At 46.9% G+C, this 27,554-nt stretch overlaps 1 protein-coding gene across 4 annotated transcripts in view; it reads right to left on the bottom strand.

Moving 5' to 3' along the window:
* Positions 1-3,542: 3,542 nt before the first annotated feature.
* PWWP2A (PWWP domain containing 2A) overlaps positions 3,543-27,554 on the bottom strand; it is a 55,544-nt gene continuing 31,532 nt past the window's right edge. For 3 of the 4 annotated variants that reach the window (XM_086852050.1, XM_086852048.1, XM_086852049.1), the window contains 2 exons: positions 14,746-16,464; positions 3,543-6,168 (listed from right to left, as the gene is read on the bottom strand). In XM_086852050.1, the coding sequence (XP_086708176.1) occupies positions 14,760-16,397 (1,638 nt within the window). In that variant the 5' untranslated portion in view covers positions 16,398-16,464 and the 3' untranslated portion in view covers positions 3,543-6,168; positions 14,746-14,759. Of the gene's footprint in view, positions 6,169-14,745; positions 16,465-26,536; positions 27,218-27,554 lie in introns of those variants that run through there. The other variant, XM_086852047.1, reaches the window with a different exon arrangement.

The following is a 27,554-nucleotide window of genomic DNA, read 5'->3' as shown; positions in this document are numbered from 1 at the left end:
TCCTATTTCCATGAGCTCCTTTGGCTGTGACCCTCCATCGTGGGGCACTTCTCTATCCAAGGGAGGAAGAACTGCAGTATTTGGGAGCTTATGGAAAGGGGGAGGCTGGGAGCTCAGAGATTTCCTGCCCGTGCCTCCAGCCCTGAGCTGCCCTTGAAGCGACAGCTCCAGCACATTTGTGTCCCTGCTCCCAGCTGGAATGCAGCTGAGGCTGAACCCGGAGCCAGCAGCAGGTTTTGCAAGGCAAGATGGAGCCGATGGCTCCTGACAGGATCCTGCAGTGTTAATGCACAGGGGTGTGAAGTCCAACCCCCCTCTGTTCTGCTCTCACAGCTCATGGCCAATGCTGCCTTTTTAAAGGCAACCACAGCCAAGTGAGTGACTCACAGGAGCATCATCCACACCCAATACTGTGCGGATTCCTGGGGCTTTATCCTCAGCAAGGTCCAGTATCCATCCCTGACCACTTCCCCTGACAGCTCAGAGCCTTCGGTGTTTGGATGAACCCTCCAGCAGCAACAGCCTCATTTAATATTTAATGACCAAGACAACCACAGTCAGAAATTCCAGCCCCCAAGCTCTCAAGATGCAGAGCTCAGCTGAAAATCTGGATTTCAAAATTAGGACTACCCCTCCCGGGCTTGGAACATTTACCCCAAACACAGAACATGGCAAAAACCCCAGCAGGGGTGCCCAGTCTGCCGAGCACCCACGGCTTGTGCTGCAAACCCAGCGAGGAAGGCAAAACAAAGAGCACAGAGACGCTCAAGGGAAAAGCAGGAGCAGAACCATGGAAGCAGGATATGGAATGTGAATAAACCCCACAGCACAACCCAGCAAACAACAGGAGCCTTCTCCTGGCTCCCTGCTCTGCGGAACACCACGGGGAGAACAAATCCCAAACCAAGTGGAGCGAGGACAAGGGAGGAGGACACAGAAGCACGGAGGTGAGGGGCAGATGGTGCCAAGGCCTCGGTTCTGAGCCAGGGGCTCGGCCCTGCTGCTGCTCCCCGTGGGGCAGAGGGATGAGCCCTTCCCAAAGGGATGAGCCCAGGGAGCCCCGGGGGAACCGGGAGCCCCCTCAAACCCAGCCTCGGGCAGGGCTCACACAAATGCTCCCGAACAGCTGGGTGAGTGTGAGGGTGAGTGTTTGTGTGTGTGTGTGAGAGTGAGAGTGAGTGAATGTGTGAATGGGAATGTGTGAGTGTGTGTGTATGAGTGTGTGTGAATGTGTGAGAGTGTGTTTATGAGTGTCTGTATGAGTGTGTGTGTGTGTGAGTGTGAATGTGTGTGTTTATGAGTGAGTGTGTATGAGTGTGAGTGTGTATGAATGAGTGTATGAGTGAGTGTGAGTATGAGTGTGTGTGAGTGTGTATGAGTGTGAGTGTATGAGTGAGTGTGAGTGTATGAGTGTGAGTGTGTATGAGCGAGTCTGAGTGTGAGTGTGAATGTGTGAGTGTGTGTGTGTGAATGTGTGTATGAGTGTGTGTGTGAATGTGTGAGTGTGTGTTTATGAGTGAGTGTGAGTGTGTATGAGTGAGTGTGAGTGTATGAGTGAGTGTGAGTGTGAGTGTGTATGAGTGAGTGTGAGTGTGTGTTTATGAGTGAGTGTGAGTGTGAGTGTATGAGTGAGTGTGAGTGTGTATGAGTGTGTGAGTGTATGAGTGAGTGTGAGTGTATGAGTGAGTGTGAGTGTGAGTGTGTATGAGTGAGTGTGAGTGTGTGTTTATGAGTGAGTGTGAGTGTGAGTGTGTGTTTATGAGTGAGTGTGAGTGTGAGTGTATGAGTGAGTGTGAGTGTATGAGTGAGTGTGAGTGTGTGAGTGAGAGTGTATGAGTGTGAGTGTGAGTGTGTATGAGTGAGTGTGAGTGTGTGTTTATGAGTGAGTGTGAGTGTGAGTGTATGAGTGAGTGTGAGTGTATGAGTGAGTGTGAGTGTGAGTGTGTATGAGTGAGTGTGAGTGTGTGTTTATGAGTGAGTGTGAGTGTGAGTGTGATGGTGTGTGATCCCCCAGCGCCCCTCAGGGCCCCGAGCCCTCAGCCATGGCCGCTCTGTTCCCCACACGCTCCCAGCTCTGAGCCCTCACGGGCACTGCAGGCCCCGCTGCCAGAGCTGCGCTTCTGCCCGCATTAAACGTCGCCCTTTTGATGCTGGGGCAGCAGCAAACGCCATTAGAGGGGCCTCGGGTCACCTTTATCCCTTTCCAGCCACCGGAGTGAGGATTAATCCATGCAGTAATTGCAGAGCTCTGAAATCGGCCCGGCCGAGCTCTCTCGTGGCTCCGCGGCCGCTGCCAGCTCCGTGTCACAAAGGAAAAGCCATTAGCGAGCAATTACATTTCAGCAGGATTTCCCAGCCTAATGAGGATCGCCAATTCAAGAGGAACTGCTGCAAGGCTGAAGGAATAATGAGAGCAAGGGGATGGGAGTTTCTGTAATCCCGACAGAATGAGAAACAACCGTGAAGGGAAAGAAAACCATCTGCTGGAGCTGTGCTCGGGCCACAGCCAGATGTGGGTGTTTGTCACAGAGCTTCCAACGCATCCCCCAGCAGCACTTCACACTAAATTCCATTTTGGGGAAAAAACTCATTATCACAGCTCACTGCAACAACCCTTTCCCGTCAGGGTTAGTACCTTTGGGTGACCCAGCAGCTCCTGGCATCCTCTGTGCCATAAAAACACCCTGTGCCACAAAACCACCAATGCTTCCTGGAAATCACAACTTCCTACAAATCAAGTTTACTCAAGCAGCTTATTTTTTGTTTAGCCCAGGAGCTCAACTCAACTTAGGGAATCTTTCTTTACAGTACCAGAAATGCAAGTGGAAAAAGATCTGTATAAACGCTGCCTTCTATCTGATGGGAAAGTGCAGCTCCAGGGTCTGCCATTCCATAGAATCATGGAAACACTGAGGTTGAAAAAGAACCTTTCAGATCATCAGGTGCCAGCACCAACCCAACCACCAGATATTTTGGAAAAATACTTGCTGGCATGGCCCTCCTCTGAGCTCAGTGGGATGGAGCTCAGAACAGAAATTACCTCCAGCACCAGCTGATCCCTGCTCCAGGGCAAGGAGAAACAGCTCAGGACAAGGCATTTCCTCCCTGGATGGAGAAATTCCCCCGTACACTTACCTGTGAGAGCAAGATTTGTCTGAAACTGAGAATTCCATAAAAACCAGCCCAAGGACTGCGTGTGCCAGGGCAGGAGCCCCTTCCCATGGCATCCCCTCCTCCTCCTGGGACTGTGGCAGAGCCACCAGGGCTTCCTTGGATCCGTCTCTACCACACTGTTCTTGCTAATCACAATTTTTCCTACTGCTTTGGGAAGCATCCAGCTGGCTGAGCATGGCTTGGGATCTTTCAGCCACTGGTGAAAGGTGAGGTTAGGAAGAGACTCGTCCACCTGATGGAATTTCAGCAGTGCACCAGCAACTTCAGTTTAATCTTTGTTTAATGCAGAAAAACCACTTCTGACATAAATCAGAGGCTTTGGGGTCAAGGACTAATAAAGCAAGAAAGTTAAAGACATCAAAACATTATTTCCCTTTAAAAGAGCACTGAAAAAAATCAAGGCTTTATTTGAATAAATGTTACACAACATTCTTTATCATTTTTACTTCTCAGCAAACCTTAAAGGGTGAATCAGATTTTCCTCATTCAAGTCTACAAAATGAAAGAGGCATAGTGACCATTCAATATACAGACAAGAAGGTAGCACGGAGCAAAGCTTAAATATTAAGCAACTAAAGCAAAAAAGTGAAAAGCAATACATTACTGTCACTCTCTCTCATTAGAATATCCCTGACAATTTCATTTCCAAATGAAAATATGGTTTCCAACGCAATGCTGGGAAAAGCAAGGCAGACATGAGCTCCCTTGGATGCTATTTGCTCTATACCCATATTCTCCAGTGCACACCTGCATCCCTTGGGTTAATCCCTCCTGCTTCAGCTGCTGTGCTCAGGGAGGGGAGGGGAGGAGAGCCCTGGGGATCCGGGGGCACAGCCAGGCACTACCGGCTTCCAAAACAACAGCAGGCACTCCTCAATCCCATGTGCAACAACCCTGCCACCACAGCCCCGGGCCTTTTTCCTGAGCAGAAACTGGTTTGTGCCATGTGGTTTGGTGGCTTTTCTGTTTGGTTTTTTTTGGGGGGTGTGAGGGAAAATGTACCTGAGGAGGCCAAGCCCCCATCCATCGTCAATCCAAGTGGAGGTGAAAGGCTGGCACGGACCCGGCACCAAGTCACCCCTTTCCTCATTCACATGTCTCAGTCTTTCAGTTCTAATCACATCCCAGGCCTTGAGCAGGACCAGACTGCTGGGCCTCTTCCACTGGTGAAAAGGAAAAGCACTGTAGAACAAATATTCATCCAAATTTTAAAAAAAGTTTGTACTTCACGATGAAATCGTTATGGCAAATGGTACAATTTGAATGCACTGCACAGCATTGTACAGCCTGTTTCGAAAAAGTAGGTAGTGAATATTCAATTTCTGCACTTATAAATAAAGAATTTAGCTCTGAAAAGCAGACACTGAACCAGCACAAAGCACGAGCTGCCACACACTCAGTGTGTGAATCCCTGATGGGTCTGGCTGGGGTTTGGGGGCCTGTCCCAGCCTGTCACTTCCCCTCTCCGATTGTTTAACAAGTATAAACCTGTTGCCAATGACAGAGTTGTCCTAACTTCAAATTTTATGTGGTTCATTCAGGCTCCAGACACGAAGAAAATGTCTTTGTGCTGACCCAGAGGCCCCTTGGAAAAGTCCCTCTGGTTTCAAATGATCCAGACAAAGACATTCTATTTTCTCCAATTGAATCAGGATATCAGTAAGGAGGAAAAGAGTTTCCTACAAGTCCTTTCATCTCTATAGAAACAGAAATTTGACTTTTAGTAGATTATGTGCACATTTTCATCTCTTCCAAACAAATATTTATTTTCCTGGGTTACACAATAAATCCCCTGCTAAGAACTTTAAAGAAATGGTTCTGCCGAGACAGTGTGCACACAATGGAAATAATTAGTGACAAATAAATTAATATTTAATAACTCAAGATTTCAGCAGCGTGTCCAGCATTCCCAAGCTCCACTGAAGTCAGTCTTACCCAAGACCTTTGTGGGAGGGGAATAAAATGGATAAAACCCAGTGGGTTTCTTTTTTTTTTTTTTTTTGATTTACAGCTTTTCAAAGAAGTCAACGCAACTCAGATCAACAACCATCAGAAACTCTAATAAAACCTTTGCTCTCTACTAGTTACCTATCTGAAAAATATTTATGTCAAAAGGAAAAAATAAGCCATGATTTGAAATAGAAATGCCATCCCATTGAATCACTCTCCATTCATGATTCCCATCCTGTTATAAGATTATAAGCAAAACGCTGCTCTCTGCCTTGTAGCCCCTCTCAAGGTTATTTCACAACCCTCAATTCCCTAAGTGTTACAATAGCATAAATAAAATGCAACCATATTCACACAGAAGGAGCTTTCCCATAAAACAGAGATCCATGGAGTTTGTGGTCACTGTCCTTTCCATCACCTCTATGGGAAATGTTGGTCTCAATAGCAGGACTGTTCATATTTCACAATACAACTGGGTTTGGACATGCTTTGATCACAGATCACAGCTCTGCTAACACCTGCACTAAATACTAACTAAGCCTCAGAGAATGGAAAATTGCAATGCTAAAGTCAAGAATTAAAAGAAAAGTTCAAAAGTTACAGTCAACTTCCCAGGCAAATTGGCTCCGTCACTGGCACCTCTCAAAACATACAAACGTGACTGTCACATTACAAAAACCCCAGTTATCTGCAGTGAGTCTTCATCCTAACAATTCAAGTGGTTCCTTGCATGTAAGTGTCATAGAGTCTTTCGTAATTTCATGCGTCATTTATTGCAAAAAAGTTTTATAAAATATTTCCTAACATCTTTTGAAATTTTAAGGAAAATGTACATTAGGTACAGGTGCCCTAATGGTGTGAGGGGGAGCTTTAACATCTTTTACCCCCTTTCCCCTTCAAAAAAAATGTTTACTACTCGGTGAAGATTTCAGAGGAAAAATAGGACAAGTCAGTCTCAGATTTCTCTCAGTCCTGATGAGCTGGTGCTCTTCGTGGCAGTGTAGTGAGGTTCCATAAAAACAGCGGGTCATTAGTGTCTCTGAGCTGAAAAGGGGAGAGAAAGGGAACATGGTTAAATGTCTTCCAGTACAAATTGCAGAAGTAGGTAAAGCAAAAGCTGAGGTGGCCAGAAAAGTTACTGGCTCACCTGCTTTGTGCATCGTGTGCAGAAGACAAAAAATAGATTGACATTATCACAAGACAGACACAAGTGAGCAAACTCCTCCGGGGGCTGGGGTTTGAGGAGCAGCCACCAAACCAATCTGTTACATCTCACCCCATTTCAGCATCCAGAGAGAATTCCAAATGTAGAGACATTTAAAGACAGCTCAGGAAGCAGGGAGATTAATTCACAAAATCTATACATTGATGGCAGTTCCCACCACAAAGCTAAAGCTGACCCTGCGGTGCCCTTCCACACACGAGAGCCGAGCGCCTGAGGGAGCACTGAGCTATAAACCTGCTAATGGTGCTGCTTTCCCATGGCTGCCTGTGCTTCCTCATTTACTCCAGAGAACGGAGTAAATGTGATAAATAAATTGTGATAAAGCAGACAGGAACAGCCCAAGTGCTGAGCCCTGCATGAACCATCACCAGTCAAGCACCAGCTCTTACTGGGAGGAGGGGAGGCCCTGGCACAGGGTGCCCAGAGAAGCTGGACAGGGCTTGGAGCAGCCTGGGACAGTGCAAGGTGTCCCTGGCATGGCAGGGGTGGCACTGGATGAGCTTAAAAGTCCCTCCCAGCCCAAACCAGTCTGGGATTCTGGGATCCCATGGAGATTGTGCTCCTCAGATGGAACGACTGAAACCCTGACCACCCATGTCACTCAGTGTCTGACTGCATTGTCTGTCAGCCATTCCATGGGGTCACCACTCCATGTGGGGTCTGTGGTGTGTGGGACAGTGACAGCTCAGCCTGGCTGAGGACACGGCTCTCCAGGGAGCTCACAGCCTGGACTCTGCTTTGAAGCAGCTCCATTCAACTGCTGGAGGCAGAATCCCACAGAATCCCAGGATCACACAGATCCCAGACTGGGAAAGCCCTCCCAGCCCATCGAGTCCAGGCTGTGCCTGATGCCCACCTTGTCCCCAGCCCAGAGCTCCGAGTGCCACCTCCAGCCCTTCCCTGGACACCTCCAGGGATGGGGATCCAACCCTCCCTGGGCAGTTCCAGTGCCTGAGCTCCCTTTCCATGGGGAAATTCCTGCTGCTGTCCACCCTGAGCCTCCCCTGGCCCAGCCTGAGGCCGTTCCCTCTCCTCCTGTCCCTGTTCCCTGGCAGCAGAGCCCGACCCCCCCGGCTGTCCCCTCCTGCCAGGGACTTGTGCAGAGCCACAAGGGCCCCCTGAGCTCCTTTTCTCCAGGCTGAGCCCCTTCCCAGCTCCCTCAGCCCCTTCCCAATGAAGCCCTGCCAAGGACTGCCCCAAAACAAGGCACAGATGTGTCACTGACACAGCTCAGGCCTCTCCTGCCTGTCCCACTGAACTCAGCTCACGTGGCCTTTTCCTGGCAGCCAGCACTGCCATGGGGATTCTGATTTTTCCCTGGGAACATTTTCTCAATCCCTTTATTCACTGCTGTCCAAAGAGAAGCGCTGCCTTTGAAAGGCTTTTATCTCCAAAGGAAAAGCAGAAGGACACCAGGCAGCCGTGGAGGGGGAGAAAAGGCACCCCAGAAGGACAAGGGAAGCAAAAATAGCAGCACATCCCATCAGGGATCAAACCTCAAGGCCAGGAGCCCAAATTTAAATAGTTACAGTAACATTTATGCACCTTCCTGGGGGATAATGCTGTGTCTGTGCAAAACTATGGAACAAAAGGCACAAAACTCCTATTTTCCTCCTACAGATTCCATTTGCAGCCAGTGGAGAAGAGGGAAACCAGGCTGCTCTTCCAGATGATGAACTACTGAAAGCAAGAACTGTTTCCTTCTTTCACAGCCTCCAGCAGCAGGACCTCAGCCACCAGGAAAACAGAGCAGCAACACATTCTTCCCTTTATGTGCCTAATTCCCTGAAATATATGTCACAGTATCAAGAACTCCTAAAACATGGTCCAACCCAGTTTTTTCCATATAAATGTATCAGAAGAGATTATTCCTAAATCCCTCAACACCTGAAATACCTCAAGGAAAGCCTTTTTTTTTTTAATTAACTAAACTTCTAACTAAACTGACTACAATTCTTTTAAAAATCATTTTTGTAGGTTTAGTTCCTTTTCACCAGAGCTTCTAAGTACACCACATGCTTTAAAATCCTGAAGCACTCCAGAGGTGCAATGAAACCCCAAGATTTCCTAAAGCCAAACAAAAATCCTACACATTACTAAATAAAAAATAATGCTAAATTAGCATTTAAGCAAATATTTGCTTGGAATTGTACCTGCTTATTTTACTGACAAACCAAGATCCCATTTCCCCCTTTGTGCACCTGTTGAAGGATGGCAAGGACAATTCTGCCACCTGAATTTGCTGTGATTCTATTACAGAACCTCAGTGCTGGGAACGAGCTCTTGCCTCCCAAAGCACAGATTCCCATACCTGGCATGTAGGAGAATATTCCTTATTCATATTGCATATTTGACATCCAAAACATCTGTAAACAAACATGAAAACTGACCTAGATCTGTTTTTTCCTAAAGAACAACCAGATTTCGAGTTGCTGTTGCACAAATGGCATCAGCCAAGCAGGAGGCAGTGCAGGTTCAAATCAAACCTGGATTACTCCAAGTGAGATTCCTGCAGGATGTGACCAGGACACAGAGGGCAGAATCCTCCCTTATAGACATATTCTCACAAATATTCTGTTTTTCCAAAATGAGCCTTGCTAATGACAAAGTGACAGGGCAGAGCCATCACCTGTCCTCTCCCAGCCCTGGCTGCACTGAGCCCAGCCTGATCCATTGCTGTTCAAGCCCTGCCACTACACAAACAGCACCCAGGGTTTCACTCTCACAAACACAATCTCCCAGTGCTTGATTTCTCTCCCTGCCTCAGTTTGAATATCATTTCCTGTCCCAGCTGAACTCCACAGAGCTGTGTTTCCCCTGTGCCCCATCCCACAGGGATTCACACACCTGGAATATCCTCAGTTCCCACAGTCTCTCTCCCTCCTCTGCACTGAGGGATGGAATCGCTGGCACACAAATGGAATTACAGCTGTTCAAAACCTGCCTGGCCCTCATTTGGGAAGCAACTTGTCAAACACAGCCCGAATAAACCCCACAGATCCATTTCTTCTCACACTGAAGGAGCAAAGGAGGATTCCAACTTGCTCCAGGGGATCCTGATTTGTTCCCTGAGCCAATTCCTACCTGCAGCCTGCTAAATTCTCCCCTCAGGCCATGGGCTGGCAGGAAGAGATCAAAGACACCACATCCCACGGCACAAGCACAGGGAGTCACCTTCTCCAGGTTATTCCATCTTTTTTTTTCCCCCTCTCACTCCCATGTGTCTCCCTCGGGGATGTGCAAGGTGGCTCCTGAAAGCTCTGCTCACTCTCCAGCTCCTGCTGTTCCCTCCTGCCAGGAACACCAATTGTGTTTTGGAGCTGTGGATCTGAGTTCTCCTCACTGGTTGGTGCTCCAGGGAGTTTCCCAAACTTCCCCACCTGGGAGCAACAGCAGAGCTGTGCAGGAAAAAAGCAGGATGGAAAACCAGTCACCAACAGCCCAGCACCACAGCCCTGCCTGGGAGCTGCTGCTCTGCCTTGTGCTCACACAAGGACACCTGTGCCATTGTTAAATTTAAGGAGAAAAAAATCATAATTTAAATGACTCTGGATTGTATCCACATCCCAGGTAAATACAGAAAATTGAAATGTATGAGAAAATCAGAGGGAATCATAGGCTGTTAGGATCCAACAATTAAACCTCAGTAATTAGAGGAATTTCTGACCTGGGAGGAATTGCTGCTGTTTGGTAAAACCCATCCAAATGACCACAAACATTTCTTACCACGGAGGTCAGAGATAATGGGGTCAGACCAGACCAGGTGCCAGGATAAAAATGCCAGGAGGGTGAGGAGAGAAGGGAAAATCCAGCGTACAAGGGATGAAATGTACCTGAACTCTATGAACACACTGTTTAAACTAAAATCCAAAGGTGGCACAGACAGCAGCAGCTGGGGGGGTTAAACATTGCCTGGGATCTGCCACCCTCCCTGCAAGGACAGGGATCACAGCACAGGTTCTTTCCAGCAGGGATTAAGGATCATTTGATGCTGGACATTCCCATCCCCATCTCTCAAAGCTGATCTAATGGATCCTCAGTCAGCTGGCAGCTACACGAGTTTTCAGTGTTAAATGTGGGTGACCCCTCATCACTCCATGATCAGAAGCTTTGTTAGTTATGGAAAAATTCCCTTTTTAAACAGTGCTAGTCATTTTCCCCAATGGATTATGCCACCACACACTGCCATCCATCCCTTAGGCTCGCTGCACTTCCCTCCCAGCTCAGTCTTTAGATCAGTGAGGGACCCCCTGCACTGCCTGAATTTGCTATTCCTGCACTGCCTGAATTTGCTGTTCCTGCAGGAATTCATTGCAACACAACTACAGAGCAAAAGATGGACTGAAATAGCCTTTCCCTGATTGTCAGTCTGCTCCTTCCACAGCTCCTCAGCCAAGAAAGCTGCTCTGTTTTCTCACTGGACTTCACAGAACAGGCAGAAGCACAGATGATGATGCTAAGAATGAGCTAGTGACATTTATTTTCCAAAATTCACGTTCCTATTCTGCTCTGACAGTTTTAGCAGACATGAAAGAAAATCATTATCAGGACTTAAGAGAGTTAAAAAGAACCAGACCTAAGGGCCAGCAATGCAAAAAGCAACTCCTACCCTCACTTGTGCTACTCTGAAGCCTAATCACAGTTAGAAACTATGTTTAAAAAACACAAAGGTATTTTACACCATGCTGAAAAAACAAACAAAAAAAGTCTTTTCAGCCTAAATCACCCACAAACCCCACCCCAGGGTAGTTCTGTAGGTTCCAAACTAAACACAGCAGTGACTGAAAGCGAAACCAAATCATCAGAGATGATTTTGTCACTGAAGTGTTGACACAAAGTTCCAACCCTAATTAGAACAGTAACAAATATCAGTGCAATTTCCTGCATGACTCCACTCCAGACACACACAAGCACTTCCCCTTGCCCCCAGCTTTGCTCCTGAAGCCTCACACCTTCAAACCCCCCTGGGAAAAGAGGTTTTGGGGTAACTGCTCTCTCTCCCAGGGCTGAAAATCTCCAGAGGAACAGAACACCTGCACTAGAAACTCATCGTGCCCCATCCTGCCCTAAACACCCGACAAGCACACCGAGGAATTAAACAAGGATCATTTGCAATTTATCCCACTGAACTCATGGAAAAGGAACATTCCCCCTCTGTGCTGCTGTTTGCCTTCTGCAGAGTCACAAAGAGGATTTAGGTTGGAAAAGACCTCCAAGATCACCAAGTCCATTCTGAGCCTGATGCCCCCCAGAGCCCTGAGTGCCACCTCCAGGAATTCCCTGGGCACCTCCAGGGATGGGGATCCAAAGCTCCCTGGGCAGTGCCAATGCCCAGCCACCCTTTCCATGGGGAAATTCTTCCTGACAGCCCAGCTGATGTTCCTGAGGCTGTTTGTGCCTGATCCCAGCTGCTCCTGGTGGGAGCAACGGATAAATCATGGATAAATCATGGATAAATTGTGGATAAACCATGGATAAATCATGGATAAATCATGGGAAGTGCCACTGCCTCAGAGCTGTGGCACTGCTGGGGAGCACAGGCACATCAAAGTGGGGATTAGAGCTCAGCTAAACCAGCCCCAAACCTTGTCCAGCTCTTCTCACCCAGGCTCTCCCTCAGCCCATCCCATTCCCTGGAAACTGCTGCATCCATAGGAGCACCTCCCTTGGAGTTAAAGGAAAATCAGGGAGGAGTATGAAGAGATTTTCAACTTACTGCAATAAGGTATTGTAAAAATAATAATCTAACAAAATGAATTTCTTGTTTTGAGCCCTGCTCAGTCTGCAGATACAGCACATTCACTATGAAACTGAGGAAAGACTTAAAACTCATCAGCTACAAATCAAAAGTGACTTTAAATGCCTTCCATAAACAGTTCTTTTGAACATAAAACCACCTAAATACAGCCCTCCCATACCTGCTGCTCCCCCAGTGAACACCTGAGCAAACTCGGCCTATGTAAGCTGCAGTGCTATTTTAATTTTATATAAATTATGAAAACAAAGCTTCCAGGTCTTCTAAAGAAAAAATAACAATGTCAATATTGATTTTGCCACTACCTAGCTTAGAACAACTAACTTAAAACCAGTTCACTTGAGCTTCTAAACCTCAAGGAAGTGGTGTAGACATCTGACCCACCTCACATGGGTTCCTGACTCCAAAAAGCAGTTTGCTTTAATAACAAAATACAGTTTATTTACTTAAAGAAATCGTTTCTGTTTGCAGGAGAGAAAACAGAGAAGTGAAACTGATTTTTTTTTCCCAATTATTTTTTTTTTTTTTTTACAAAATTTATTGTGTGTTTATCACATTCAAAAAGCATTGACCAGTGGGGCTTTTTGGGAACTGTTAGAATGCAAAGGTAAAGCTGGTATATTTGGAAGCTTAATTAGCAATTAATGACTGTCAGCTTGAGGAAAATTTGAACAGGTTGACACTTTAGATTTCCAATAGTTCTGTGGGCACGACTGAATAATTAAAAAAGGTAAAAAGAAACTGAATGCCTTGGCAAGACCAGACAGTATCATGAACATAAGAAATTAAATCTTAAAATAAAAATATTTTTAGGGTTCGATGATTAAATCTTTGCCCCCGTTTTCATGTCTGTTTAATTTCAGTCTGAGCTTAAATTTTTACATCTGTCACAACTGCCTACGTGGGCAATTCTGGAAAAACCAGGATGAAAACTGCTTTGGGATGAGCACCAGGAGACTCTTCACAAGGCACTGCAAGGCTGAAGCAGGAATGGGTTGGAGGACACAGGAATTCACATGGTCAGCTAAGGACCACAACTCACAGCAAAAAAAATAAAAATAAAAGTCAAGTGCATTGCATGAAAATGCCCCAACAGTGAGCAAAAACCATGCAAGAACAGCTGGAATGGCAGTGGAGAGCAGCTCTGGCTGCCTCAGATGGAAACAAAATATTCCCCACTGTACAAGTGACACTATCCACAGCCTCTGCTCAAACACAGGGACCAAAAGCTAATTTAGGGAGAAACTGAATCAACTTTGCAGAAAGCCCTCTACAGAGCTGGTTCTGAAACAAAAGGGACTGAGAATTCAGAATCTCCAAATTAAGACTGAAGTATACCAATGGTATTTACATCGAGCACTTCATCTTTAAGAATGCATGGAAAAGGACAATTTACTTTTTAAGGGTGTCCTCTAAATCCGGCATACAGATAAAATACTCTGACATCCTGGATTTGTTTCAAAGCTTTTTGAGAAACACACACAAATAATTCAGATTTAGTCAATTTTATTTACAGTTTGTTTTTTTACATTTCAGAGCATTACACAATTACATATCTCATTTTTCTGACCTGCAAACAGATACCTTAAACGGAAATATTTAAAAAAAAAAAAAAAAGAAAAAAAAAAAAAAAAAAAGAAAAAAAGTTAGATACATCCAAAATGCAACAATTACACATCTGACAATTCACAAAGTGTAATTTACTAGGACGTATCCTAAGAATTTAGGAACAACCAGTCAGGAGAAAATCTGACCAATTTCAGCAATTAATTATTTACACATTCAAAACAAAGCCTCTCTTAAGCTAAACCTCCAGGCAAACGGCCTGAAAGATTTCTTCAGGAAGAAAGACCAGAATGATTCACACCTATGCAGCATTAACAGCCCTTGATCCCAAACACTGAGGCCTCCTCAGCTTTGTCTTAGAGCTACAGGCATCCCTCGACTTCTCCGACCCTGAAGTGATTTAGTTGTGCCCCCATGTGCATAGAAAGGTTGAGTGTTTAAGTGGTCACTACGATAAAACCCCATTTAATCTGGTCTTTAAGTCACTAAAATTCTTCTTCCTTACGACCCGGAGCAAGTCTCCAATGCCATTTAAACCGGCCCGCTCGGAGAACTGAACCCACCGGGCCTGGCCAGACTAAATCCATTAGAGACCGGTTAAAAATAATCTTTAAAGACCATTTAGACAAGGCTTACATTTCTACACTTCCCTGATGGGCCACCTAATAAAACAAAAAAAGTCACAGCTACTACTTTCATCCCTCGTGTCAACCCTTGGCCACACAGAACTAGTTATATACTGGGTAGAAACTACTAAAAAATTCCCTGCAAATCAGCTGCCTTCCAGCTGAAGCTATGGCTCCTATGCATCGGGTGGTTTGGTTTGTTTTTTTCTTTTTTCTTTCTCTTTAAAAAAATTTCTCACTTGAAAAATACCTCAGTCCTCACTTTCAGGCTAATTTTGATTGCATGTTCAATTGGTTTTAACCGTCACGACCCGCCACGCACGGCACGAGTCTCGTGTAAAAAGAGCAGTCAACCGAGTGCAACTTCTGACTTTGCCACGTCCTTCCTGGCAGTTCTTTCTCTCTAACCTGGCTACGGATTTGGTGGAGCCTCCAGGTTTCTTGCCTACCTTACTCTCCACGTTCACGTCTCAAACTGCGTCAGCAGGGCCCGCACCTCGGGCGTGAGCTGCTTGGCAGCCTTGGCTGCCTCAGTGACGGCCTTGCGGTACAGACCCTTTCTCTTCTTATTAAAGCGCAACTGGAAGCTTTCTAAAAAGGGGGAGAGCTGTGCAAGAGCAAGGAAAGACGTGGTGGTGGAGCCAAACCATGAGATACGAGCCTCCTGGCGCACCAGCAGCCCGGTATCCTTGCGGCTCACAGTTATGGTAAGGATACGGGCCGGCCACCAAGGGAAGCCATAAATCTTGGCCCAAACAATGTCCCCTACACATACGGTCCTGCCATCTGGTGTGACACATTTAGAGACGTTTTTGGAAAAGACTTCTGTTTTCAAGGAATTACTGAGCTTTTTCTCTTCCTTCGAAGAGGAGGAGGAGGAGGAAGAGGAGGAGGAGGAGGAGGAGGAAGGTGCATGCATGCTGCCTGGAGGAAAATCAAAGCTTTCAGTAGAGCTACACTCAGAGTTGGTGGATTTCAAATCATCTGTGCTATCACTACTACAAACTGATGCACTGGAAGAGTCAGATTTCTTTTGATTAAGGGTCATGTAAACCGTTATATTGCTTTTGCTGCCTCTCTTGCCCAGTGTCTGCTGTTCATCCTGATCAACAGTTACATGCACTTCACTCGTGTCCTGAACCTCACTGCTGGCCTCTTCGGGGCCTTCTGAGGGGCTCTGGGTTTCTGAAGGGGCCTCACCTGCTGAGCGGGTGGAGGAGCAGCGAGACTGGGGCTTAGTTGCCATCTTGCCACTCCGTATTTTCTCAAGTCCTGTCTTGAGGGAAGAGTCATTTTCTTCGTTGCGATACCGCTGGGGCTTTAGGCGCAATCGGGGCGGGAGGGACCCTGAGCTGGTGTTCTGAAGACGCCGCGTGAAGTGGACCTTTGAATGTGCATTTTTGGAAGAGGAGGTTGCACTCTGCTTCTTTTGTGCCTTTTCTTTGGCCATTTTCAAGACTTCCCGAGCTTTTGCATGATCCATGTTTTTGCTCTGGAGAACTTTTTTTGTGTTTAACTGCGCTTTTGAAGTATTTGCTTGTGCGGAAACTTTAACTACTCTGCTTCTGCTGTGGGCAATATTTGAAACCTTGACCACAGCGTTCCTTTTCTGGCTTTCGTTTTGGCTTTTTCCATCCACCTTATGGTCAGTCTTAAGTTTTTTATTCACAGTAGTCACGCTCTCGTTTCTTCGCTTTTTACTATCCTCGTATTTGGAAGAGTCACTTGCATTGCCACCTTTCTTGATCTCCTTTTTCTCTGCTACCACGCTGTTCTTGCACTTGTCACACAGGACCTGCCGGGGCCGTAGTTTGATGGCGTTCATGATCGAAGTGGGTTCCTCCCTGTACATTTTCCGCTTGGGCCGCTTGATTTTCCGGGGTGGAGGCTGAGGTATTGACTGGTTATAGGTGTCCCTGATAAACAAAGGAGGAGGGTACGGTGCTCCCTCGTGAAAGAGAGGAGGTGGTTTAGAAGTCCAAAGGCTTTTAGCTATGCTGGGCTCTGATGGCTGCGTGAGGGAGGAGTCATCAGGGACTGCAGCATCGGCCTCGCACTTCACCTGCGCCTCCTCTTGGAATGCTTTGCTTTGGAGCTGCATGGCTTCGGGTTTGTCCTTGTACTCCCTTTTAGGAAATATGGTCACAGGGATTCCATGGGGGCCAAACCTTAAAGAGAGAGGAAAAAAGAAAAAAAAATAATCAGTGTTTTGAGGGAATTCTTGCAGTGCTTATCACAAAGCATTTGAAAACTTGTCTGCGTTAGGTAGCTGGCATTTGAAAACCATGAGTCCCAGGGAAATTCAAGCTTCATGTCCAGCCTTATGGGAAGCTTTGAAAATGCAAGACACCAAAATGAAGTCAGTAGAAAACAAAAAACACACAACTTCACTGATTATCTGTTTCCCTCGTATCAACAAGATGCCCTGAAAACATAACAAAAATATCCCCGAGACAGCAGCAAAAGAACTGATTTATGCTTCTAGAAAATGCTTACAAACATCCAAACTTACCCCAACAACTCCCAACCTACACAAGCTCATTTTCCATACTAAGCCAACTTTATGCAAAGACATCTTCAGGAACTTTTCTTCCATTCTTAGCACAGCAGAAAAGGATGAATGGTCCAGATTTAACAGAGACAAATCTGGGCTGCCTAAATCCTTGCAGTGAACAGGGAACGCCACCACCCTCCATCCACAAAAGCTCAGCACCTGATGCTTTACAGCCCAAAACTTCCCAACCCAGTCTGAATTTCTCCAGCAAAACTCCCTTTATTTCAACTCAGTACAAACTATTCCTCACTGTCCCAGGAGCAAACAGGATTTTCAGCCTTTCACTCATTTTCTCTGGAATGGAATTGCTCTAGATCAGGGCAGGGACAGGCACCCAAGATCTGTCCTCAGGTTTGTGTTGCACGGTGGCTGCTCAACAGCAACATCCCCTCAGCTGATTAAACTGAAGTTTTTGTTTTTTTCTTTCTGTAAGTGCCTATATGTTGCCTTTATTTCCTCAAAATTGGATTTGAAAAAAAAGCCATCACATGTTAGAAGGTTCTTTACAGTGTCCCCAACTAAAGCCATCACTTGTTTGTCCTTTTGCTTATCACAAGCCTCTTTCTACATCTGAAGTTGTAACTGAAGCAAACGACCCACCCAAGATTAAATTATCCACCCAGTTTGCATTTCAGCAGCTCATACAGACATTTTTCCAGCCTATGGTCTGGTATTATCATAACTAAGTTTTACATTCCCTGAAGTCCCACAAGTTCATCAAGGGTAAAGAAGTTGCTTTTCCACAAATACTTTTCCCTCCACAAAGGATTGTAAGCAAGTTACTCAGTTCCAAGTAGGGCTTTAAAAGAAACTATCAGCTGACAGTAATTAAATTAGCAATATTTTCAGTGTTATTTGCATCAAGACCTTCAGCTTCTAAACAAAAATAAGACCCAGATCCCATCATTCACCACCTGATAAAGATTAGAGGATTTGGTAAAAAGTTAAGCTATGGTAAAAGCTGAAAACAAGACAGGGCAAGATCTCTGCTGTGCAAATTCCAACCCCAAAGAGCACAGGAGAGGGATATCAAACCCCACACAGACAAACATCCCTTAGGAGCTCCCAGTGCCTCGGGAAGAGCCTTTCCAGACCCCACAGGCCATTCCCAGAGCCAAGCCCTTCTCCCAGAGGGCATTTACGTGACTCTGGGTCAGGAAATTGAGCATAATTAGCTGTCACTAGGAAGAGGTGCACGAAGAGGACTGCAGGGGTTTCCAGAAGGATCCCATTCAAGTATTTCATCTCTCTTTTCCCAGGTTTTCATTCCTTTCCCTCCAAGGCACAAAGGAGCTGATGGAAAAGCTCAGCACATGCCTGATACCAGGAAATCAAAGATTCATTCTGCACCTTCCCCTCTCCTTTCCTTCAAGCACAAAACACAGGCCAGAACTGATGAACAGGAAGCCACAAAGGGCAATTTTTATCCAAGATGCAAACCTGCTTTAGTAAGACACAAAACAAATCCAGAGTGCAGCTCTCCTCACGAAAGGCAGTTTAAAAAATAAACCAGACTCTCCCACCCCTGTGCACCTACAAATTCATGAACTGAGGAAGTAAAGAACATTCATGGATATTGTGCCAGTTATGTACAGCACTACCCCTGTAAATGATGTGTTAATACAAACATGCAATTAGTCAGGATAATCTACCTGCAGGACAAAATACAACTGGTAAGCCAAAAGACTGATCATTATTTCCAACAGCTCAGTGTATTGTGTCTTCTCTTGGCCTCACCCAACAGCAGACTGGATCTATAAACAGTTTTTGATTATCTCTGTTTCCTCCCTGGCTAATCAAGCTCTCCAGCAACTGGAGAATGAAAACAAAGAAGATAAAACAATGGCTGAAAAACTTGCAAATGAAGCAGTAAAGGTTACACGAAAGAATAAAGACAAAAAATAAGGTAAGGAAAAGGGGATTTATTTTTCCTAAGAGAAGCAGCAGAATGAAGATGTGAGCTTAAACCTCTTCAGGACAAGGCATGACACAGCATCTAATTAGTCCTGCAGCAAGCACAAGTGTTTATTGCATGTACCAGAATTTCAAGCCCTATTTTCAAACACCCAGTTGGTGGACCTTGAAGATAAATACTCCTCATACAGCCACAGTAATTCTTGTCACACCAACTGCAAGGCTGGAGTAGTTAGCTGGGTTAGTAGCTAGAAAAGCTGCAAAAGCATTTGGTTCATCTGCCACAGAGATGAAGGAAGACTAAAGGGCATCTATAGAAAACAAAATTTAAAAACTCCCACAACACACAGCTCAGTTGTATCATGACATTTACTGATCCCCCAGTCAGTCACTGGAATGAGAATGGAAGAGAAACCGTTCCAGTTACCCCACAGTGACACTCCCAACATGCTCCTCTCAGCACACATTTCATGGTTAAGTTCTACAAGGAATTGACTTGTCTTTATTCCAACAAAATAATTTTTTTAAGACACACTGATCCCAAATATCACCTCACCCCACAAGATTTCAAGAATAGGCTTTTCTGGATGAAAGTAAAGATATACTGCAATTACTGTTTGCTTAAAATAAAAATTCCCTGGTGCCCAAGTTCCAGCTGCTCCCTGCCCAGCCCACTCCTGACTCGTGTAACACTTCTGCCTCAGACCCTCACACTCCAAGGAATGGCAAGATTCACTGACAGGGGATCTAAAAGTGAAGTGTTAGAAAAGGCAGACTCAGAAATAGGTATTTCACCCTCAATCCAAGGAGTGCTGGGAAGCAGTGCCCTGCTGCTTCCTACCTATGGAAATCCCAGCCAGTTTTCCATGGTGCCAGTCCCTCTCCTGCAAAGGTGTCCCAGCTCTCATTTGCCTTGAAAATGCACCTCAAAGAGAGGATGGGTGTGATGTTGTACAAAACTCATTTCTCAGAGGTTTTTCGAGTAACCAGGGCAATCAGCAGGATCTGATTGCACTTCTGCTGTAGAAGCCACTGTAAAGTACATTTTCACTGGAGACAGAAATCACAGGAAAGCAGGACCTACACTGCACTAAGAGCCTGATCAACTCTGGCAGTGCAGATATTTACACTGAGAGGAACTTTCAATTGATCAAGGTGTGCAGAGACAGAATCAGGGTAAAAACAGGGAGGCTTCATTTCCAGTTTGCCAGCTGCAAGTTAATTAATAGGCAGCCATGGCATCCAAAAGCCAGTTTGGGTACCAAACCCAAAACTTTCATTTAAAGCCAGACAGTTTTGTACTACAGACATATAAACTTAAGTACTTAAGGAAAGTAAAGCCACTTTTTTTCAAATCTAAATCCTGCAGCAGAATTACTACAATGAATGCATCTCACTGCTCAATTTATATGCAAAACAGAACAGTTACAGAGTATTTTTTCAGAAATAACCATGAGAGATAAGGAACAAATCCCTTTTTAACTCAGGACCGTGTGTACATAAACAAAGTACATAAACAACACTCCCTGGGGCAAAGTGTTCTACGATAGTACCTAAAGTTTTAAGTTCTCATCTTTAGCCTCCCATGTCTGACTTCTCTACTAAAATAGAGAGAAATTAAAATCCCCTTGTTCTGCCAAAGGAGTGAAGGCACTGGGCAGGTTCAGAACTATTTATTTCCCATTTGTCTTTGGACACATTGAACTGACATCAACAAAGCTGAGAAACTTGTGTTAAAGTGTTAAGTCTGTGGTAAATGACTGATCAAAACCCATCTTCACCACCAAGGCAGTGCAGAAATGTCCTGGTACCTTTTCTGCTCTTGTAGCCAAGTTCATCCTTGGTGTTCTGCAAAAGCCAGGACAAGCAACAGCTGAAGCCATTTTTATTGCATGGATGGAAGTTCCAGGAGTATAATAATATGCCAAAAGAACTATGGATATGTATTTCATGCATCTAAACTGAGGGTTTAAATTATAACATTCCATGTAATACACAGTTAGATCATAGCTATTTGAACACAAAGTTTTGCAGAACTCCTCAAAATAACCTGCATTGAAAACACAGATTATGCAACAACCTATTTTTAATGAAGGATTTACTTGGTGTGATAAAGCACAAGATGGAATATATGGCTTTAAGTGCAGGCACCTTCCGGAAAAAAGCATTCCCAGAAGCCAAACAATCAGCTCCATGGTTTATTCACCCCCTGAGCAATGTAACACCAGGCTAAGTAGCCTAGAAAATGCACATTTCACTGACAGCTCTGAACCCACAGCTAAGGACTGCAGTGTGACTCTTTGGAACAGCACAACATAAAGACAGGATGCTCTGAGGTTAGGCTTTCCATTCACCACCATAATTTTCCTGGCACATCTATAAAGCTGAAGGTCTCTTTAAACAGAAATATCTTTTAATTTTTACATCTGTTGCCATTATTAGCTGTGAGTTGCATTTTGAAGCAGACACTTCACTGATACATTTGCTGGGATGAATTTTGAAGGATTATACCTTGAATATACTCTTCAAGAACATCCATATGCCAGACCCAGGACATATGGAAGAGAATGATACCATTAAATAATGGATGAAGTGCCAGGATGGCCAAGATTCATCAGTCCCACAACAGAAAATGAACTGAATGCAGTCTGAGAATTTCACCCCTGCCCCAACACCTTGAACCAAGCCAAGCAAACCTAAGAAAGTCAGGACAAGCCATGCTGCTGGAATACAGAGAATTCCATAAGGAAGGACAGATCAACCATCACCTGTCACCTCCCAGACCAACAAAGAACAGCTGAGGAGCACGGATTCCTTCAGGAAAGGAGTTTGAGGCCCAATCCAGAGCCCAGTTCTAACTCTACTCTCTAAGTGAGGCTACATTTGACACCTTCAATAAAACTTCTGTCAGTCACAAGCAAAAGACACCTGAATTACCCTCTTAACCACATTTCCATCACACCTGAGCTTCCCACCTTCTGGGGGTATTAAAACAAATGTCAAAGAAGTGTTGGGGCTGCTCCTTAAATGCTAGAATTTCACCCAGCTCCTCTGGGCTCCTGAGAAACTCTGAAGAGGGCAGGTGACGAGGTGTGGGGACACCTTGGGAACTGAGTGCAAATTTTAAAATAAAATCAACTAAAACACACAGCCCTGAGTCACAGACACTTCTTTACTGCTGAGAATGTGCATCACACAGCACCAGGCCTCCTACAAAATCCAGTCCTTCCCCAGACAAGGATGAGCACATGCTGTCCCTGGTTATTAAATGAAAGAGCAGGGAAAGATGTTCCACATTTTTTTCAAGTGAGGCTTCTGCTGTTTCCTTCTCACATCATTCTTTTGCAGTAGAAGCTGAATTAACAGACTGGGAAAAGCACAGCATTCAAGAGTCTGTACCTGCAAACTGCTTCTGGGATTGTAAGAATTGCAAATTGCCTATAAAAGTTTATTTTCATCATACAGCTCATGCACACCTTGGTACAGGAAGTCCTTCCTTATCTTCCATAACAAAAGCTCAATAAAGACATAATTTCAAACATATGTCTACTGGGAACACACTGCACATCTCCTGGATATCTAACTAGAGGCTCTTGGGTCACAAAACAACTTTTTGCTCTTCCTCTCTCACTCAAGAACTATTATGAACACACAAAAGTCAAGAGGGAACTGGTTTAGAGAAAAAGACAAGACACATGTCCTTCACATCTGCAGGATTAGAAGGAAAATTTCAGTTAAATGATAAAACAATAAAAAGGCCAAGTCTTGACTGTTGGCAAAACAACAGAACATAAATTTAATCCCCCTCCTCCCCAATCTTTGGGAAGGTTAAAAAAAAAAAAAAAAAAACCCACACAGAAATAATTATCCTTTCTCCGGAAGAACAAACTAAAACCACAACTTCTTAATCCTGTATTTTAAGATTTACAAATACTACACTTCTCAGGTATTTCCCTCCCACCTACTTCCTCCAGGTGCAGTGCAGGATTTACTCCGAGGTGGGATGAATATCTTTTGTCCCCTGAGCAAATGCCAGCTACAGGCAGCTCACAGAGACTTTAAACCCCACAGAATCAGAATCTTTGGGTTGGAAGGACCTGAAATCCCATCCAGTGCCACCCCTGCCACGGCAGGGACACCTCCCACTGTCCCAGGCTGCTCCAAACCCCGTCCAGCCTGGCCTTGGGCACTGCCAGGGATCCAGGGGCAGCCCCAGCTGCTCTGGGCACCTGTGCCAGGGCCTGCCCACCCTGCCAGGGAACAATTCCTGCCCAAAATCCCACCCAGCCCTGCCCTCTGCCACTGGGAGCCATTCCCCTTGTCCTGTCCCTCCAGTTCCTGATGAAGTTCCCTCTCCAGCCTCCCTGTAGCCCATTCAGACCCTGGAAGGTGCTGTGAGGTCTCCACACAACCTTCCTCCTCTCCAGAATGAGCATTCCCAGCTCCCCCAGCCCATCTCCATGGGGAGGCTGCTCCTTCCAGTCCCCTCAGCAACTCGGTGCCTCCTCTGGAGCAGGTGAGGTCTCACCTGAGCAGGGCAGGATCCCCCTCCTTTCCTGCTGCCCAGGCTGTGGGATCAGCCCTGGATGTGTTGAGTTTTTCCCAACCATTTCTCCTCCCTGTGTGAGGGATTCTGCTTTCCCTGGCTCCCCTCAGGACCCCATCATCACCCCAGGAATCCCCAGAACCTCCCCCTTGCAGCAGGAAAGGGCTTAAAGGTGATGGCAGCAGCACCAGTGGAGTTCAACAGCAGGAATATATCCTTAATTTGTGCAGTGAGCCTTCAGAGTGACCCAAGTGGGGACATGCTCCTCTCCAGGTGAGGATTTACTGCATAACAAATGGATTTGGCACTCAGGACAAGTGGGCTCCTATTTTCTGCTGATTTTCAAAACTTCCTGGGCAGCAGGCACAGGAGACAGGTACAGACAGGGAAATGCTTCCATACCTCAAATAAATGTAGGAATAAAGCTCACCCAGCACCCAGGGGCTAGTGGTATAAACTCCTAAAGGGATAAATATATCCCATTTATGGGGGGTGGGAGAGGGAATCAGGCCCTTCACACAAATATCACTGACTTCATATTAGAGTCACACAGAATAAAATGCAAAGTCAGGGCATCACCTCAACAATGGAAAAAGCAGTAAGATAAAACAGCGAAAAAAAACCCTTTAGAATCATAAATATATGAGAATTTTTTGCTTTTCTTTCATTGTGAAGTTAAAGTCTTTCAGAACATGAGTCGAGAAGACAAAAAAGAACACAGTGAGCAGGTTTTTAAAACAGTCACTTAAACTTATTCTTCTCAGTACTGTATGGAAGCAGCACCTTCACTGCTCTGGAGGGTGCAGAAGGGAAAGAGAAATCAAGATCCAAAAAGGAACAGGAATGATTTCCCTCTGATCATCCAACACAGCATTAGCACCTGCAGCGAACACAGGTACTTTTGGAAGCTACTGAATGAGTAAATTCTAATACAAATTGACACTTACTTAGTAAGAACTGTCAGTCTTAAAAATATTGATCCCTCTGGCATTAGGAAAGTTTGGGAGATGATTCCCATGCATTTGAATGAGACAGATTCAGCAAGCACCCATCTCCCATGCTGCAAATCCCAGTGTTGTCATGTAAATGAATGGGATTTAGGTGGTTTTCATTTAACCCTGCCCTTCTTTTTTTCTTTTTGGTCCAGTGGAAAAACTTAGGACAAGAATTCCAGGGCCTGCCACAGATACAGAAGGAAGTTCATGAGAAATATTCATGTTCTGCAAGTCCAGGTGCTGCTACACCAAACAAAAATAAACAGACATAAGGAAAAGCTGACACCTAGACAATACCACCTGTTAGTCACCACAGAAGTGGTAAAATGGAACTGTTGGACATACAGGCAACACATTTTTTAATAATGTTTCAACTTCTTAGAGGTAAGAAGTTCTTGGACTATTTCTAGAGCTTCTTTTCCACTGCATTTCCTGCTCTGAGACATCTGATAAAGACTCCTGTTATCTACCAACGTTCTGTCGTCACCAGCCAAATATGACAGACCTTATGTCTCAAAACTCAGTTCTTCTTGTCCAGGCCCTCTGCAGAGCTTGGCCTTGAAAATTTAAATTTCCCCTCCAGGAATCCCATGTAAAAGCACCTCTGAAGGAATAAATAGCTCCACTGCCAAGAGAACCTGGGAGGAACAGCCCCAGCCTCCCTGCATGGCTTTTCCACAATTCCCACTGCAAAGCTTTGTCCCAGGAGCTGGGCCTGGACCCAGGGAGGTTGGAGATGCTTCCACCAAGGCCAGCCTGCAAACTGACTTCTGCTGCAAAGGGCTGCAGATCTGCTGCATGCCAGAGGCTCCTCAGTGCACGAGAACCTGCGAAAATGTGGGATCTTGGTGGCCAGAGTGTGTTTAGGAAGGCAGGATCCCTTTCAGGAGAAAAGGAGAAGTTGGTATTTTCCTGCACTCCTGCCCAGGGTAGCCATGGCATTCTGCTGGGACAAGTTCAAACCTACAAAAGAATGTGTGTTACCCAGGATTACACTTCATTTGTGTCACCTCCTGCCCTGCTCTGAGATGCTGTTTCACCCTACAAGAGGCTGGAGATTTGCTCAGCATTTCACACCTCATCAAGTGACAGACTGAAAAAGTCATTCCATGACATTATCCAAAACTTGGGGTTCAGGAAAGGCCTTTTGTGTCAAACCCCAATCACGAACTGAGGCCCAAGACAGAAGTGCTGGTCCCCACAATTTTCCTTTTAGGAACCACTGACAATATTAATATTCCAGGAAGTTGCTGAACAGCTACTAACAACATAAAAGGAGCGATAAAAGGCATGTGTCCACACACTGCTTAAATCTGGGGGGAAAAAGTGCTGCATATTTTGCATACCAATTATTTTAAAAAATAACCTTGCTTAAATTTCACTTTTCTCTCATGAACTTGCTGAGTCCTTACATGTCTAGAAAAAAACCCACGACGACGAAGAAGTATTTTCACCTGCCAATAAAACCTAGATTGTTTGTAAGATACTATAATTTCTGGTCTCCCAAGAGCTTCTCACTATTGAAAGGCAGTGAAAAAAAGCAAACCCCAAGTCCTTCTGTCTGCTAAGTTATTCAGAGATATGTAAAAATCCCCCCATCCACGAGGATATTTAAGAACCATCAAACTTCACCCAGTTCATCGCATACAAGGAGCAATCAGAACTAATTAATAACTGCAACGGCCTAGCAGGAAAACCATTATTTTGGAAAATAGTACGTAGTGAGAAAGAAGGTTACCTAGGCAATGTAAGCCCGAACGAACAGGGCAATCGGATCTGTGGGGCTGTTCTGTACAAAGCAGGGAATAAACGCCAAGCTCTGCGCTCGGCTGCTTCTCCCGGCACACGGGGATGCTGCTGCGGGCCCTGGGAACCCCGGCCAAGCCCAAAGGCTGTGCCCGGGTGCTCGCCCCTCTCCCGGCTCCCCCGTTTTCCCATTCCCCGGGCGGGAGGGGGGTCGAGGAGGAGGAGGAGGAGGAAGAGGATGCCCGGGAGCTGCTGCTCCGCTCCCCGGGGAGGACGCGGGGGCAGGAGCTGCTTGGCCCGGAGCGGACGGGGGCCAAGGAGGGCTGGGATGGAACGGGAAGCGATGGGATGGGAGGGAAGGGAAGCTGCAGAGCCCACGAGGGTCCCGGCGGGGCCGCCCCCATCCCGCCCCCGGCGGCTCCGGGAGCGCTGCCGGTGCTCGGCGCTGGGTGGGGGCTCGGGCTCGGCTCCCCCCGAGCTCTCACCTTTTCGAGAGGTCCATGAGGACCCCGGAAAAAAGCTTCTCTCCCAGCCGGAACGAGACCACCAGGGCGTCCTCGATGATGTGGTCCAGGGTGACCCGCACCTCGGAGCCGGGCAGCAGCGCCGGCGCCTCCGCCTCCCCTCCGCCCGGGGCCGCGGGCACCGCCGGCTCGGGCTCCACCGCGGCGGCGGCGGCAGCATCCGGCTCCTCCTCCTCCGGCCGGGGCGGCTCCTCCCCGGGCCCCGCGGAGCCCCCGGCAGCCGGCGGGCAGGGCTGCGGCGGCTCCCGGGCCGGCTCGGGCGGCGGACAGGGCTGCGGCGGCTCCGAGCAGCCCGGGCTGGGCGCTGCGCGGGGCTCGGCCCGCGGCGATTCCACCCCAGGGCTGCTCGGCGGCTCCTCCGTCCTTCCCGCGTCCGGCTCGCGAGTCCCGCCGGGGCTCCGGGCGCGCTGCACCGGCGGCGGCTCCTCGGCCTTGCCGCCGTCGGCCTCCTCGCCATCCGGCACCGCCGACTCCACGGCCTCGCTGACGGCGGGTAGAGGGTCCGCGCCGGCCTCGCTGCCCGGGATCGGCTCCATCTCGGGCTCGGCCTCGCCGGCCCCGCCGTCCCCCGGCACCGCCGCAGTTGCCGCCGCCTCCGCAGCCATGGCCGCCATTTTCTCCGCCGCCTCCCTCCAGCAGCGGGAGCGACGGCCACGGCCCGCGGGGAGGGAGGGCCCGCCCCCCGCGCCCGCAGGCGGCGTCCTATTGGCCGACGCGCCGAAATGCTGCATTCCTATTGGTCGGTGTACCTGTCTATCCGGCCCCGCGGGAACTTCTCGTTGGCCAGCGGGGGCTTCATTCAGTGCAGAGCCGGGAAGGGGAAGAGGGGGCGTGGTTTGGCGCTTTATAGGCCGCTGGGGAGGGGAGGGGAGGGGCTGGTGGGGCTGCTCCGCTTTCTGATTGGCGGAGGGTGGCGTCGCTCCCGAGAGACTCCGGTGATTGGCGGAGCGCAGTGCCTGTCGCGGGGCGGGAAGCGGGG

Source organism: Cyanistes caeruleus, chromosome 15 (assembly GCF_971803275.1).
Source record: "Cyanistes caeruleus chromosome 15, bCyaCae1.hap1.1, whole genome shotgun sequence".
Classification (NCBI taxonomy): Eukaryota; Metazoa; Chordata; class Aves; order Passeriformes; family Paridae; genus Cyanistes; species Cyanistes caeruleus.
Note: the sequence above shows the minus strand (reverse complement) of the source record. Positions and strands in the feature narration are given on the sequence as shown.